At 45.4% G+C, this 16,178-nt stretch overlaps 1 protein-coding gene across 4 annotated transcripts in view; it reads right to left on the bottom strand.

Annotated features, from left to right (window-relative positions):
* The window catches only part of ABHD18 (abhydrolase domain containing 18), a 59,312-nt gene that overhangs the window by 24,786 nt on the left and 18,348 nt on the right, over positions 1 to 16,178 (bottom strand). For 2 of the 4 annotated variants that reach the window (XM_040418434.1, XM_040418433.1), the window contains exons 3-5: positions 15,646 to 15,730; positions 14,396 to 14,496; positions 12,321 to 12,399 (exon numbers count right to left, since the gene is read on the bottom strand). In XM_040418434.1, the coding sequence (XP_040274368.1) occupies positions 12,321 to 12,399; positions 14,396 to 14,496; positions 15,646 to 15,730 (265 nt within the window). Of the gene's footprint in view, positions 1 to 12,320; positions 12,400 to 14,395; positions 14,497 to 15,645; positions 15,731 to 16,178 lie in introns of those variants that run through there. The other 2 variants (XM_040418436.1, XM_040418435.1) reach the window with 2 other exon arrangements.

Below are 16,178 nucleotides of genomic sequence, written 5' to 3'. Positions count from 1 at the left end.
CGAATACCTTGGGGTCTCTTCTTTCCAAAATGGGGTCACTTGTGGGGTAGTTATACTGCCCTGGCATTCTAGGGGCCCAAATGTGTAGTAAGGAGTTTGAAATCAAATTCTGTAAAAATTGACCTGTGAAATCCGAAAGGTGCTCTTTGGAATGTGGGCCCCTTTGCCCACCTAGGCTGCAAAAAAGTGTCACACATCTGGTATCTCCGTACTCAGGAGAAGTTGAGGAATGTGTTTTGGGGTGTCTTTTTACATATACCCATGCTGGGTGAGATAAATATCTTGGTCAAATGCCAACTTTGTATAAAAAAATGGGAAAAGTTGTCTTTTGCCAAGATATTTCTCTCACCCAGCATGGGTATATATAAAATGACACCCCAAAACACATTCCCCACCTTCTCCTGAGTACGGAGATACCAGATGTGTGACACTTTTTTGCAGCCTAGGTGGGCAAAGGGGCCCATATTCCAAAGAGCACCTTTCGGATTTCACAGGTCAATTTTTACAGAATTTGATTTCAAACTCCTTACTACACATTTGGGCCCCTAGAATGCCAGGGCAGTATAACTACCCCACAAGTGACCCCATTTTGGAAAGAAGAGACCCCAAGGTATTCGCTGATGGGCATAGTGAGTTCATGGAAGTTTTTATTTTTTGTCACAAGTTAGTGGAATATGAGACTTTGTATGAAAAAAAAAAAAAAAAAAAAAATCATCATTTTCCACTAACTTGTGACAAAAAATAAAAAATTCTAGGAACTCGCCATGCCCCTCACGGAATACCTTGGGGTGTCTTCTTTCCAAAATGGGGTCACTTGTGGGGTAGTTATACTGCCCTGGCATTCTAGGGGCCCAAATGTGTGGTAAGGAGTTTGAAATCAAATTCTGTAAAAATTGACCTGTGAAATCCGAAAGGTGCTCTTTGGAATATGGGCCCCTTTGCCCACCTAGGCTGCAAAAAAGTGTCACACATCTGGTATCTCCGTACTCAGGAGAAGGTGGGGAATGTGTTTTGGGGTGTCATTTTATATATACCCATGCTGGGTGAGAGAAATATCTTGGCAAAAGACAACTTTTCCCATTTTTTTATACAAAGTTGGCATTTGACCAAGATATTTATCTCACCCAGCATGGGTATATGTAAAAAGACACCCCAAAACACATTCCTCAACTTCTCCTGAGTACGGAGATACCAGATGTGTGACACTTTTTTGCAGCCTAGGTGGGCAAAGGGGCCCACATTCCAAAGAGCACCTTTCGGATTTCACAGGTCATTTTTTACTGAATTTGATTTCAAACTCCTTACCACACATTTGGGCCCCTAGAATGCCAGGGCAGTATAACTACCCCACAAGTGACCCCATTTTGGAAAGAAGAGACCCCAAGGTATTCGCTGATGGGCATAGTGAGTTCATGGAAGTTTTTATTTTTTGTCACAAGTTAGTGGAATATGAGACTTTGTATGAAAAAAAAAAAAAAAAAAAAAATCATCATTTTCCACTAACTTGTGACTAAAAATTAAAAATTCTAGGAACTTGCCATGCCCCTCACGGAATACCTTGGGGTGTCTTCTTTCCAAAATGGGGTCACTTGTGGGGTAGTTATACTGCCCTGGCATTTTACAGGGGCCCTAATGTGTGGTAAGTAGGTAAATGACCTGTGAAATCCGAAAGGTGCTCTTTGGAATGTGGGCCCCTTTGCCCACCTAGGCTGCAAAAAAGTGTCACACATCTGGTATCTCCGTACTCAGGAGAAGGTAGGGAATGTGTTTTGGGGTGTCATTTTACATATACCCATGCTGGGTGAGAGAAATATCTTGGCAAAGACAACTTTTCTCATTTTTCTTTATACAAAGTTTGCATTTGACCAAGATATTTATCTCACCCAGCATGGGTATATGTAAAAAGACACCCCAAAACACATTCCTCAACTTCTCCTGAGTACGGAGATACCAGATGTGTGACACTTTTTTGCAGCCTAGGTGGGCAAAGGGGCCCAAATTCCTTTTAGCGGGGCATTTTTAGACATTTGGATACCAGACTTCTTCTCACGCTTTGGGGCCCCTAAAATGCCAGGGCAGTATAAATACCCCACATGTGACCCCATTTTGGAAAGAAGACACCCCAAGGTATTCAATGAGGGGCATGGCGAGTTCATTGAAAAAAAAAAATTTTGGCACAAGTTAGCGGAAATTGATTTTTTTGATTTTGTTCTCACAAAGTCTCCCTTTCCGCTAACTTGGGACAAAAATTTCAATCTTTCATGGACTCAATATGCCCCTCAGCGAATACCTTGGGGTGTCTTCTTTCCAAAATGGTGTTATTTGTGGGGTGTTTGTACTGCCCTGGCACTTGAGGGTCTCCGCAATCATTACATGTATGCCCAGCATTAGGAGTTTCTGCTATTCTCCTTATATTGAGCATACGGGTAATGAGATTTTTTTTTTCCGTTCAGCCTCTGGGCTGAAAGAAAAAAATGAACGGCACAGATTTCTTCATTCGCATCGATCAATGTGGATGAAAAAATCTCGGCCAAAAAAAGAAAAAAGGAGGGGAAAGGCGTCTGCCAGGACATAGGAGCTCCGCCCAACATCCATACCCACTTCAGCTCGTATGCCCTGGCAAACCAGATTTCTCCATTCACATCAATCGATGTGGATGAATAAATCATTGCCGGGATTTTTTTTTTTATATATACAAAGTGTTTGCCAAAGTATATGAACACCGCCACCTCCTCAGCTCATATGCCTCGGCAAACATATCTTTTACTGCAGAGGAGAAATCTCGTCTTGCAGCGCCGCATACACCGACTTGCGTGTAATCTGACAGCAGCGCAATGCTTCTGTCCGAATGCACATCAGTGCTGCAGCTGGTCGATCGGATGGTCCACCTGGAAGGTAAAAAAAACAAAACAAAAAAGAAAAAACCAGGCCGCAAAGCAATAACTTTATTAACTTTAGAACAGAACATATTAACTTTTTTAAACTTTTTTAACTTTTTTACTTACCGGTAATTTTTTTTTTGTTTTGTTTTTTTTACCTTTATAGAACAAACCTCTCCTTCCCCATGGGACAATGTGCAAAGCGCAAATCGCCCAAAGATGTGGCGAAGTACGTTATGCACTTTATCCCAGGTGAAAGGAGAGGTTTGCAGCAGCTGTGAGAGAAAGGGCCCTAATAGCCCTGTGTGCCTGTCCTGGTGAGATGTGATCCCTATGCTAGGTGTACCTGTGTGTGGTACTTCCGGAAACACTCTCCTAAGCATAGGGCAGGGTGGTCCGGACAGTCAGGACAGAAATAGCGGGTGTCACGCCTTATTCCACTCCTGCTACAGACACGACATTTTTTTCGGGGTGGCGGTTGGGTTGAGGTACCAGCAACGACACTGGGGAAATGTCGCTCGTGTAGACGGCTAACTACACTGGTGGATGGGGCCACGGAACCTCCTGGGTAAAGGAGGTTCTCGATGATCTCTTCCTGGAATTTGAGGAAGGATCGTGTTCTCCCAGCCTTACTGTAGAGAACAAAACTATTGTAGAGCGCCAATTGAATTAAATATACAGACACCTTCTTATACCAGCGTCTGGTTCTGCGGGAAACTAAATAGGGAGCCAACATCTGGTCATTGAAGTCCACCCCTCCCATGAGCGCATTATAGTCGTGGACTGAGAGGGGCTTTTCAATGACACGGGTTGCCCTTTGAATTTGTATTGTCGTGTCTGCGTGAATGGAGGAGAGCATGTAAACGTCACGCTTGTCTCTCCATTTCACCGCGAGCAGTTCTTCGTTACACAAGGCAGCCCTCTCCCCCCTTGCAAGACGGGTGGTTACAAGCCGTTGGGGGAAGCCCACGCGACTAGTTCGCGCGGTGCCACAGGCGCAAATCCGTTCTAGAAACAAATGCCTAAAGAGGGCCACACTTGTGTAAAAATTGTCCACATAAAGATGGTACCCCTTGCCGAATAAGGGTGACACCAAGTCCCAGACTGTCTTCCCACTGCTCCCCAGGTAGTCAGGGCAACCGACCGGCTCCAGGGTCTGATCTTTTCCCTCATAGATCCGAAATTTGTGGGTATAGCCTGTGGCCCTTTCACAGAGCTTATACAATTTGACCCCATACCGGGCACGCTTGCTTGGGATGTACTGTTTGAAGCCAAGGCGCCCGGTAAAATGTATTAGGGACTCGTCTACGCAGATGTTTTGCTCAGGGGTATACAAATCTGCAAATTTCTGGTTGAAATGGTCTATGAGGGGCCGAATTTTGTGGAGCCGGTCAAAAGCTGGGTGGCCTCTGGGACGGGAGGTGGTGTTGTCGCTAAAGTGCAGGAAACGCAGGATGGCCTCAAATCGTGTCCTGGACATAGCAGCAGAGAACATGGGCATGTGATGAATTGGGTGCGTTGACCAATATGACCGCAATTCATGCTTTTTTGTCAGGCCCATGTTGAGGAGAAGGCCCAGAAAAATTTTAAGTTCGGAAACTTGGACTGGTTTCCACCGGAAAGGCTGGGCATAAAAGCTTCCCGGGTTTGCGGTTATAAATTGTGTGGCATATTGGTTGGTCTCTGCCACGACTAAGTCCAAGAGCTCCGCAGTCAAGAACAGCTCAAAAAATCCCAGGGCCGTACTGATCTGAGCCGTCTCAACCCGAACTCCAGACTGGGCGGTGAAAGGGGGAACTACTGGTGCGGCTGAAGTTGGTGACTGCCAATCAGGGTTTGCCAGCACCTCAGGGATTCTAGGGGCTCTACGGGCCTGTCTGTGCGGTGGCTGCGACGGGGTAACTAGTGCACGTGCCACTGTACCAGCTTCAACTGCCCTTCTGGTGCTCGCTACTTCACCATGTTGTACGGCAGTGCTGGTACTAGGTCCAGGAAGGGCTGCGCTGCTGGTGTATGCCTCACCACGTGATCCGGCAGCGACAGCCCCACTCTGCTGCTCTTGAAGCGGATCCTGCATAACCTGTGGTCTAGCGACACGGGGCCGGGTACGCCTGGTGCTGCCAGGGACCTCAACCTCCTCGTCCGAACTTTGGGTCAGAGAGCCACTGCTTTCTACAGGTTCATATTCTGACCCGCTAGATTCATCAGATGAGGGTTCCCACTCCTCATCCGACTGGGTCAGAATCCTGTAGGCCTCTTCAGAAGAATACCCCCTGTTTGACATTTGGACTACTAAATTTAGGGGTATTCCCTGAGACTACCCAAGAAAAAAAGCAAGCCTGTCTTACAAAGGGGAGGCTAGCAAAGTACCGGAGGCCGCTGCGGTTGATAAAAAATATGAAAACTGATTTTTTTATCGCCGCAGAGCGTGTAAAGTGAATGTGCAGTGATCAAAAAAAAAAATTTTTTTGTCACTGCGGTGGGGCGGGCGTGGGTGAACGCACGTGTGGGCGACCGATCAGGCCTGATCGGGCAAACACTGCGTTTTGGGTGGAGGGCGAACTAAAGTGACACTAATACTATTATAGATCTGACCGTGATCAGTTTTGATCACTTACAGATACTATAAAAGTACAAATGCTGATTAGCGATACGCTAAACAGCGAATAAAAGTGACTGCGGTGCGGTGGGGTGGGCGCTAACTGACGCTAACTACCTAACCAAGGGGCCTAAACTATCCCTAAAACCTAACAGCCAATACTAGTGAAAAAAAAAAGTGTCAGTTTACACTGATCACTTTTTGTCTTTCACTAAGTGATTGACAGGGGGCGATCAAGGGGTTAATTTGGATGATGGGGGTGATGGATGGTGATCAGGGGCTAAGGGCAGTGTTTGGTGTGTACTCACAGTGATGTCTGCTTCTCTGCTGGATCCAACCGACGAAAAGGACCAGCAGAGAAGCAGAGAAGCCATATAACAGATCATATTTACTAATATGATCTGTTATCTGGCTTGTGATTCGATTTTTTAAAAATCAGCAACCTGCCAGCGACGATCATTGGCTGGCAGGTTGCTGATGAAATACTCCTCTAACTTTTGCCGGCCCGCGATGCGCATGCGCGGGCCGGCTGTGACCGAAATCTCGCGTCTCGCGAGATGACGCGCCGGCGCGTCCAGGAGGAATGAATCAACCACCTCCAGGACGCGTCTGTGCGTACAGCGGTCCGGAGGTGGTTAAGGTGGTCATCCCTAGGGTTGAGTGTTGGGCTTACCGCGACTTATGCGTTGACAGCACAGGCTGCAGATGGCAACACTATTGACAGCAGCTGACACGCTAAAAAAAGCCCACACTGCGGAGCCATGTGCCGGCGTCCTGGGAGCACCAGAAGTGACCATGCATGGTGGATGGCTCGCTCCAGATACATTTGCAGTCTGCTGTTTGCCTCCTGTGCCCTGCGATCGCTGCCGGCTTCTCCTCGCTCTCTGCTGCTCCGTCTCTCACTCTGAACTCTCCTCCTCTTCCTCTCTTGTGGGCACCCACGTGACATCCATCGACACGTCATCATGGTCACCTTCACCACCACTGACATTTGAGATCTCGGAGTAGGCAGCAACCTCCCTCCTTGGGCTGATCTGGGTACTGTCGTCAGACCGCTGGGTGGTGGCTGTTGCTATCTCCTCTGATGTCAAGAATGGCTGCGCATCGATATGGTCTGGGAATGGATGGGAAAATAATTCCTCTGACTCGAGTGGAGGGGCTATGGTGGTGCCTTTGGGGGTGCACACAGAAGAGAGTGAGGAGGGTGCAGATACAGAGGATGAGTAGGGTGCAGAAGCGGAAGTGAGCCACTCAACCAACTCTGGTACACCCTTTGAAGTAATCGCACGCGCCTTCTCCAACTTCCCACTTACAGTAGGCTCCGACCTGGTGCAACTGCCCGACCCCTACCACCTCTGCTGAACGGCCTGCCTCTTCCTTCGCCTGTCATTTTCAAAATGACCCTGTGCCTAAGTCCCTAGAGAAGAGTAGTATTTGTGGAAGCAGGTATCTCTCAGGCCTCAATCAATATTTGGTAGAAACAGGTATATCGAACCGCTTAATCAGTATTTTATGGAAGCAGGTATATCACACCCCTCAATTATTTTTTTTTGCCACAACAGTTATATTACACTACCCTGTTTATTTGGGGCAACAGGTATATCGCAGTCCTCAATCAGTATTTTGTGGAAGAATGTATATCACACCCCTCAATCAGTTTTTTTGGGGGCAACAGGTATATCACACCCATTGCAAATAGTTGTTCCAATAGCGTATGTCCCTCTGTATACGCACACAACTGCTGCACAATAAAAATTCACTATAATATACTTTCTATGTTAGAAAGTATATTATAAGTATATCACACCTATCGATAGCACACCTATACCCGTCCTTAAAAGGACTTTTGTGGCCCTATTAGCTAGCGTTTGGTGTCCCTAACAGCCTGTCCCTGCTCCACAAAGCAACCTCTCCCTACACTGGCAAAACACAAAATGTAAAATGGCTGCCAGATCAGGCTCTTTTATAGGGTTGGGGTGTGTCCATGTGCTGAAACGTCTCAATTGGCTGTCCTGTACCACCTGATGGATGTGTCAAAGTTCGGCGCAATGCAAAAGAATATGGCACCGGCGGACATGCCATATAATCGTAAAGTTTGCTGCAAAACGATCGCTGGGCGAACCGCAAGGCCATCTCTACTCTTCTTTCTTCCATGGTATGTGCACTCCTCCTATTCAGCCCAGGTGTTTTTACTGTTAATTAGCAGGAGACTGTCTAAGGGTTAATAAAGTCCTACCGGTTCTCTGTCGTAGTTACTGAAAGCACATGGACAGGTGAGCTTTTGACATCTGTTCACATGGTGCGGTAGTGTGTGGTTGCCTTTGCTGCTATGGTGCTGTGCCTGTTGGATGGTGGGGCCAATGCCAAGGGGGCCTAGTGTGACACCAGGCGGTGCTGTTGGACTTCTGGGTAACACCGCCTGCTGGTGCGCCAAAATAAAGTAGGCACCAACTTGTTGAGGCAACATTGACGTGATGATTGGGCTTATGCATTTTGATCAAAACATATACAAATGCCTGGTGTACAGTACGTAGAATATGAGGCTGTATACTATAAATTACACTGAGGAGCAATGAGAGAGCAATGCATAGCATGTGGATGTGTGATCCTTGTTTCTCTTTATTGGATAACTTTCCCTTCCTGAAAGTTTAGGCCCCTTGCAGACGAGCGTGTGTCACGCTGCGAGTCTGTAGCGCAGCTCCCGGCTTGACCTCCCAGCACTGACGGAGTGACGTAGCATTATATTGATTTATGATGCTATGTAACCCTTACAGTTCTGGAATATATTAGACGACACTGACATAATGCTGTTAGTTATAAAAATATAGAAGAGGGGCACACCTACATAAAAAACCACTTATGGAGAAAAATATGTAGCTATAGGAATTTATTGCTTATTTAAAACTATATAGTGATACTATTAAAACACTTAAAATATAAAACATAAATAGCCAATGATGATATGGATGTTAAATATGCAGATTAATATATAAATATATGAATGTCACCAAGTAATAAACAGTTTAAGACATATCATTAAATTTGCATTTTAGTCCTCTTATTCAATCTGAAAGAAAGTATGAAAAATGGATGCAAAACAAATTATCGATAAATAATCGTATTGATCTCGATATTTAAAAAAAATCGCACACAGAAAAAGATAAAAAATGTCTTCCGTTCGTAGTTTCTATATAGTCATAGTTGTACTCATTATTTTATAGGAGTCTGCCTGCTTGTTTGCATACACTGTGGCGTCCCACGTGTTGCGAAGTTAAAGACTTTATTCGTGCCTAGTTCTTTGCTGGCTCTCCCTGTAAGTGAGTTCTACTCGGGATCTTCGGTGAATTTAAAAGTCAGTGGTATGCCGATTTTTCGGATAACAGCCGAGAAATTGCACTTATTCCAAACGCAAATTTTCAAAACAACCGATTTTCAAACCAACAGTTGAGAGTTACGATTATTTCAATCGGAGATTTTATCAAGTCTCTCTGACTTACTCAGGTTTGTGTTGCTCAAGTTCGGCTTCGGCGTCCCACGTGTTTCTGATATCACGATCCCCTTGTTTTGTTCTTTTGCTGCTGAAGCGCTCCAGAGATTATGATGTCCAAAGAATAACTTGTTTATTATCCATAAGAAGACTTCCCCATACGCGTTTCGGAGTTAACTGCGACTCCTCCACCACTGAGGAAGGAGTCACAGTTAACTCCGAAACGCGTATGGTAAAGTCTTCTTATGGATAATAAACAAGTTATTCTTTGGACATCATAATCTCTGGAGCGCTTCAGCAGCAAAAGAACAAAACAAGGGGATCGGTGATATCAGAAACACGTGGGACGCCGAAGCCGAACTTGAGCAACACAAACCTGAGTAAGGCCTCATGCACACGACCGTTGTGTGCATCCGTGGCCGTTGTGCCATTTTCCGTTTTTTTTCGCGGACCCATTGACTTTCAATGGGTCCGTGGAAAAATCGGAAAATGCACTGTTTTGCAGCTGCATCCGTGATCTGTGTTTCCTGTCCGTCAAAAAAATATGACCTGTCCTATTTTTTGGACGGACAACGGTTCACGGACCCATTCAAGTCAATGGGTCCGTGAAAGAACACGGATGCACACAAGATTGGCATCCGCGTCCGTGATCCGTGGCAGTAGGTTACTTTCATACAGACGGATTCAAAGATCCGTCTGCATAAAAGCTTTTTCAGAGATGAGTTTTCACTTCGTGAAAACTCAAATCCGACAGTATATTCTAACACAGTGGCGTTCCCATAGTGATGGGGACGCTTCTAGTTAGAATATACTACGAACTGTGTACATGACTGCCCCCTGCTGCCTGGCAGCACCCGATCTCTTACAGGGGGCTGTGATCCGCACAATTAACCCCTCAGGTGCTGCACCTGAGGGGTTAATTGTGCATATCATAGCCCCCTATAAGAGATCAGGGGCTGCCAGGCAGCAGACCCCCCTCCCTCCCCAGTTTGAATATCATTGGTGGCCAGTGTGCGGCCCCCCCCCGCCCCCCCTATTGTAATATCACCCCCGCCCCCCCCCCCCCCCCATTGTAATATCATTGGCTAGTGGCCAATGTGCGGCCTCCGTCGGCCCCCCTCTATTGTAATTTCATTGGTGGCCAGTGTGCGGCCTCCCCTCTCTCCCCCCCCCCCCCCCCTTCCCCCCTCTGCCCGATCATTGGTGGCAGCGGAGATTCAGATCGGAGTCCCAGTTTAATCGCTCTGGGGCTCCGATCGGTAACCATGGCAACCAGGACGCTACTGCAGGCCTGGTTGCCATGGTTACTTAGCAATATTACAATATTAGAAGCATCATACTTACCTGCTGGCTGCTGCGATGTCTGTGTCCGGCCGGGAGCTCCTCCTACTGGTAAGTGACAGGTCTGTGCGGCGCATTGCTTAATGATCTGTCACTTACCAGTAGGAGGAGCTCCCGGCCGGACACAGACATCGCAGCAGCCAGCAGGTAAGTATGATGCTTCTAATATTGTAATATTGCTAAGTAACCATGGCAACCAGGCCTGCAGTAGCGTCCTGGTTGCTATGGTTACCGATCGGAGCCCCAGAGCGATTAAACTGGGACTCCGATCAGAATCTCTGCTGCCACCAATGATCGGGCAGGGGGGGGGGGGGAGAGGGGAGGCCACACACTGGCTACCAATGAAATTACAATAGAGGGGGGGAGGGGGGCCGACGGAGGCCGCACACTGGCCACCAATGATATTCAAACTGGGGAGGGAGGGGGGTCTGCCCCCTGCTACCTGGCAGCCCCTGATCTCTTATAGGGGGCTATGATATGCACAATTAACCCCTCAGGTGCTGCACCTGAGGGGTTAATTGTGCGGATCACAGCCCCCTGTAAGAGATCAGGTGCTGCCAGGCAGCAGGGGGCAGTCATGTACACAGTTCGTAGTATATTCTAACTAGAAGCGTCCCCATCAATATGGGAACGCCACTGTGTTAGAATATACTGTCGGATTTGAGTTTTCACGGAGTGAAAACTCATCTCTGAAAAAGCTTTTATGCAGACGGATCTTCGAATCCGTCTGTATGAAAGTAGCCTACGGCCACGGATCACGGACGCGGATGCCAATCTTGTGTGCATCCGTGTTCTTTCACGGACCCATTGACTTGAATGGGTCCGTGAACCGTTGTCCGTCAAAAAAATAGGACAGGTCATATTTTTTTGACGGACAGGAAACACGGATCACGGATGCAGCTGCAAAACGGTGCATTTTCCGATTTTTCTACGGACCCATTGAAAGTCAATGGGTCCGCGAAAAAAAACGGAAAACAGCACAACGGCCACGGATGCACACAACGGTCGTGTGCATGAGGCCTAAGTCAGAGAGACTTGATAAAATCTTCGATTGAAATAATCGCAACTCTCAACTGTTGGTTTGAAAATCGGTTGTTTTGAAAACTTGCGTTTGGAATAAGTGCAATTTCTCGGCATACCACTGACTTTTAAATTCACCGAAGATCCCGAGTAGAACTCACTTACAGGGAGAGCCAGCAAAGAACTAGGCACGAATAAAGTCTTTAACTTCGCAACACGTGGGACGCCACAGTGTATGCAAACAAGCAGGCAGACTCCTATAAAATAATGAGTACAACTATGACTATATAGAAACTACGAACGGAAGTCATTTGTTATCTTTTTCTGTGTGCGATTTTTTAAATATCGCAAGATTTTTTAAATATCGAGATCAATACGATTATTTATCGATAATTTCTTTTGCATCCATTTTTCATACTTTCTTTCAGATTGAATAAGAGGACTAAAATGCAAATTTAATGATATGTCTTAAACTGTTTATTACTTGGTGACATTCATATATTTATATATTAATCTGCATATTTAACATCCATATCATCATTGGCTATTTATGTTTTATATTTTAAGTGTTTTAATAGTATCACTATATAGTTTTAAATAAGCAATAAATTCCTATAGCTACATATTTTTCTCCATAAGTGTTTTTTTATGTAGGTGTGCCCCTCTTCTATATTTTTTATTACTTTATCAGTTTTAGAAGATTGGGGGAATCTTTTTTTTTAGTGGGAGCACCCTTCCATTCACTGCACAACCGGTGAGCCATCTCTTACTGATTATTTTATAATGCTGTTAGTGTCATCTAATACATTCCAGAACTGTAAGGGTTACATAGCATCATAAATCAATATAATGCTACGTGACCCCGTCAGTGCTGGGAGGTCATGCATCAAACATGACAATTTTTTCTTACTAATTCTTACAGAAAATTGGCAAAATGAGGTACAGTATGGGCCCATGAACAAACATGAAAAGCCACAACAAGGCTAAAACTCACATGATCCCCCGTGCCAGCTAGATGGATGCATACAGGCCGGTACTTGCTCTTCCATTCTTTAGGCACCAGAAATTGAAATCTTTAAGAAAAATAAAATAAATGATAAATGCCATTACATAAACACAGCACTTATCTTTGCTAAACCTTGCAGGGTTATTCAGGTACTGAACACATGTGGTAGTGGCCTGTCAGCATAGTGCAGAAAGGCTATGTCATCAAAGGCTGCAGCAGAAAATCTGGAACGTTGTGCCTGAAATCTGCGGCACAAAAAAATCAAAGGAAATGGAAATGCTGCTAATTTGTTTAAATGTGTTTTTTTTAAATTAGATTAATAATGGTGAAATTTGCAAAGAAAAGGTGCAACATAAATTCACATGCTTCACATTTAAACACTGCAATTTCTGCATTGTGCAGATAAATATTGCTAAAAACATTCACTTGGCTGACGCTGTACAATGCTGCGAATCTGCCACACGTAAATCCATGATGGCAAATCTGCCGCATTTCAGTCGCGTGTGGACGTACCGTAAAAGTATATGTACATGAGACTGAAAGGTTTCTGCTGGAAATCCACAGCATACAAAACACACCAAATGATGTATTTTGTTGTTGTGGAAATGCTGTGGGTTGGACACAGATTTCAGTCTTTGCATTGCAAAGGGTGAAATCCAAAATGAAAATATACAGCACAAATTGACACGCTGCAGATTTAAAATCTGCTCCACAGGCCTGTTTCCACTGCCGACTTTTTATACCATGTTGATGAGATTAAGCAAAATCTCATTCACTTTGCTGGCACTGTTAAACACTGCGGACGATTTCGCAACCGAAAATCTGCGGTGTAACCGTTCATGTCAACATACCCTAAAGGATACCCGAACACATCAGATGAAAGTCATCAAACCCGTCAATATCAGCAGGACTTTGTGACTGTCTAATGTGTATAGTGGTGTACGGACTCTCCCCCCAATAACAGCTGTCAGAGAAAAGAATGGCGTGATTGACAGTGCCAAACATCCTCACTGTTCAGATGCCTGACCCCAAAGTCTCATTCTTATACCGGCAAGACTTCATTAACACATGCGTGGTTGATATAAGGAGGCTCTCCCCCTCTGAGATCAGCACTGCACATGCGCCAATGACGTCAGTCTCCCCTCAGATAAGAAGAAGCTCAGCGCATGCGCTGAAGTCCTGCTGTCGCAAGGTTGCAGGGCCAGGCACGAGAACAATGATGATACCTGGCCTTTTCAATCAGGCCATGAGGGGGAGTGGCGACAGGGGCTGGCCTAGCCGCTCTGAGCATCACTTTACCTTCTCCTCTCCCCTAAGTGCTCCAATCACCTCATTTGCTTAAAGGGGTTGGCCACTATTTAAGTACTTTCCACTATATAGTGGGAGGTAGGGTAAAAAAAAATTAAGAGTTTGCTAATATACTTTATTAAAAAAATCCGAATGGTAATGTTTTTACAATGTGGGAAGAAAAGTAAGAGTGAGTCTGATCCCGCTTTTACTTTTCTTTCCGCTCCGAACTCTGACAGGAATAATAAGCCGGTTGTAGAGACAGAGTCAGAGCAGGGAGCGTGCCAGTAGCAGGGGCAGACTGGGCATGTGCTACTCTTATTAGGAAAAGCAGCGCATGCGCAGTTAGAATAAAGCCATGGATGAGCTTTCTCTAAAGCTCCTCCATGTCGCGTGCAGCCCTGGATGAACTGGCTGCAAGCAGAAGCGGGGCTGAAGGGACAGGGCTCATTATAAAAACATTATCATTCAGATTTTATTTATAAAGTATATTAGGAAACTCTTTTTTACCCTACCTCCCACTATATAGTGGAAAGTACTTCTATAGTGGCCAACCCCTTTAAGAATAAGGATTTTACTGCAGCCCTCGAACAGACTCCAGGGTTGACCTTGTCCCTTGTTTTGGCTAAGAAAGGGGGACCTTCACTCTGACGTCCATATGCCCTATCAGTTCAAAGTTTGTATTCAAGAGACAAACCCTTTTTAAGAGTATAGTCTGCTTTGGACTTTGGGCTTTAGAGTCAAGAAAGTTGTTCACAGATGGAAAAGTAACTTACCTAGCCGTTACCGTTTCAGACGGCATAACATCTGGCACATAGTGGACCAATGGGGAGACAAAATGGCCATCAAAAATCTTGCAATCAGTTTGTTCTTCAACCTTAATAAAAGAATAAATGTCAGATGTACACTGCTACAAATTTGTCATTTAACCTCAAGCAAATGGAATGGATCGGTGGCGCCCCACTGAAAGACTATGGAGCTGATAGAGGTAGCCAAGTACAGCTCCATAGATATTCCAGTGATTGGTAGGGCACATGCATGACTGCACTGAGAAGGATCGGTGGGGCCCCTGAATGAGCAGACATTTATCACCTATCCTGTAACAATGTTTTGACAAAACGTACTAAAAAACATTAGTTTGAATTTTTACTGTGCAGAGAAGAGCTGCTGCTCCTTAAAAGCAACTCTTTCTGTACCTACTCTGCAGGTCGAGCTGTGCTCGGGCTAAACAGGAACTTACTCTTCCTCCTGTCCAAATGTAGCTCGGGACTAAACTGCAGGTAAAACAAACCAATAATTTCCAACAGCATTTTAAAGGGGTATCTAACAGGTGGGGTCCGACACCGGGGACCCCAGCCGATCAGCTGCTTGAGAAGGCACGTAGCACACCGGCCTTCTCCAGCTTTTCCTAAACCGTCTGACATCCCGTTCATCAGTCACATGGCCTAGGCGCAGCTCAGCCCCATTAATGCAAAAGGGGCCTGGCTGCGATACCAAGCACAGACGCTATACAATGTACGCACTGTGCTTGGTAACCACAGAAAAGGCTGCAGCGTTACTGCAAGCGCCGAGGCCTTCTCAAACAGCTAATCAGTGGGGGTCCCAGGTGTCGGACCCTCACTGATCAGGTAATCAGTAAAAAAAAAAAACACTTGGAAAACCCCTTTAAAGGGGTTATCCATCACTAACAAATTCTCCCCCATATGCCCGGCCCCCCACACTGATTCTACTTACCTGGCTCCCCGCACCGCCGCTGCTGCTTCTCTCTGTGCGCAGATGAAAACATCTGGTGTCGGGGGGATGAGCCTCCCTAGTATCGTGGTTGACACTAGAGAGTCTTGTCCCCGTCAACGCCTCCCAACCCCCGGATGTTTTCATCTGCGCACGGGGAGAAGCAGCAGAGGCGGTGCGGGGAGCCAGATAAGTAGAATCAGTGTGAGGGGCCCGGAATATGGGGGAGCATTTGTTAGTGTCGGATAACCCCTTTAAGGAGTTTGTAGGTCTCTAGAAAGTCCATAAGCATTACCTTGTCAATGTACACTGGGTAATCTTTTGGCACGAGGTGCTGACATTTTTCTCTGTTTCCAATAATTTTACGAAATTCAAATATCCTTTGAAATAGTAAAAAAAGAAAATAAGTTACAATTAATTGACAGATAATTTTGAAAGTAAAGGCCCGGTAGGCAAGAATGCACAAATTTCATTGCACTGACCTTTTCTGTATTTTAATGTGATCATGAGGATCATTAATATGTACTGAATCAGGGCTCTAATATTAATGTATGAATTAGTAGTATATATGTAGTATTTTCTATGAATCATTAGTATACATTTAGCATTTGTATTTATATTTTTCAATTAAAAATATATTATCTCATTGCACGTATCTAGACATTTCCAGCAAGAGGTATCTTTATCAATTTACTAATATTGGCTGGCGTGGATAGGGCACCCTCCTTTTGCCCATAGAAAGAGTGGGTGAGCCACTTCACTAGTGTAGCATTTCTTATATTGTTAAAGAGGTTGTCCGGGCTTTTACTATTGATGACCTATCGTCAG

The sequence above is a fragment of the Bufo bufo genome, chromosome 2 (assembly GCF_905171765.1).
Source record: "Bufo bufo chromosome 2, aBufBuf1.1, whole genome shotgun sequence".
Taxonomy (NCBI): domain Eukaryota; kingdom Metazoa; phylum Chordata; class Amphibia; order Anura; family Bufonidae; genus Bufo; species Bufo bufo.
The sequence above is the reverse complement of the archived record's forward strand: the minus strand, read 5'-3'. Positions and strand labels throughout refer to the sequence as shown.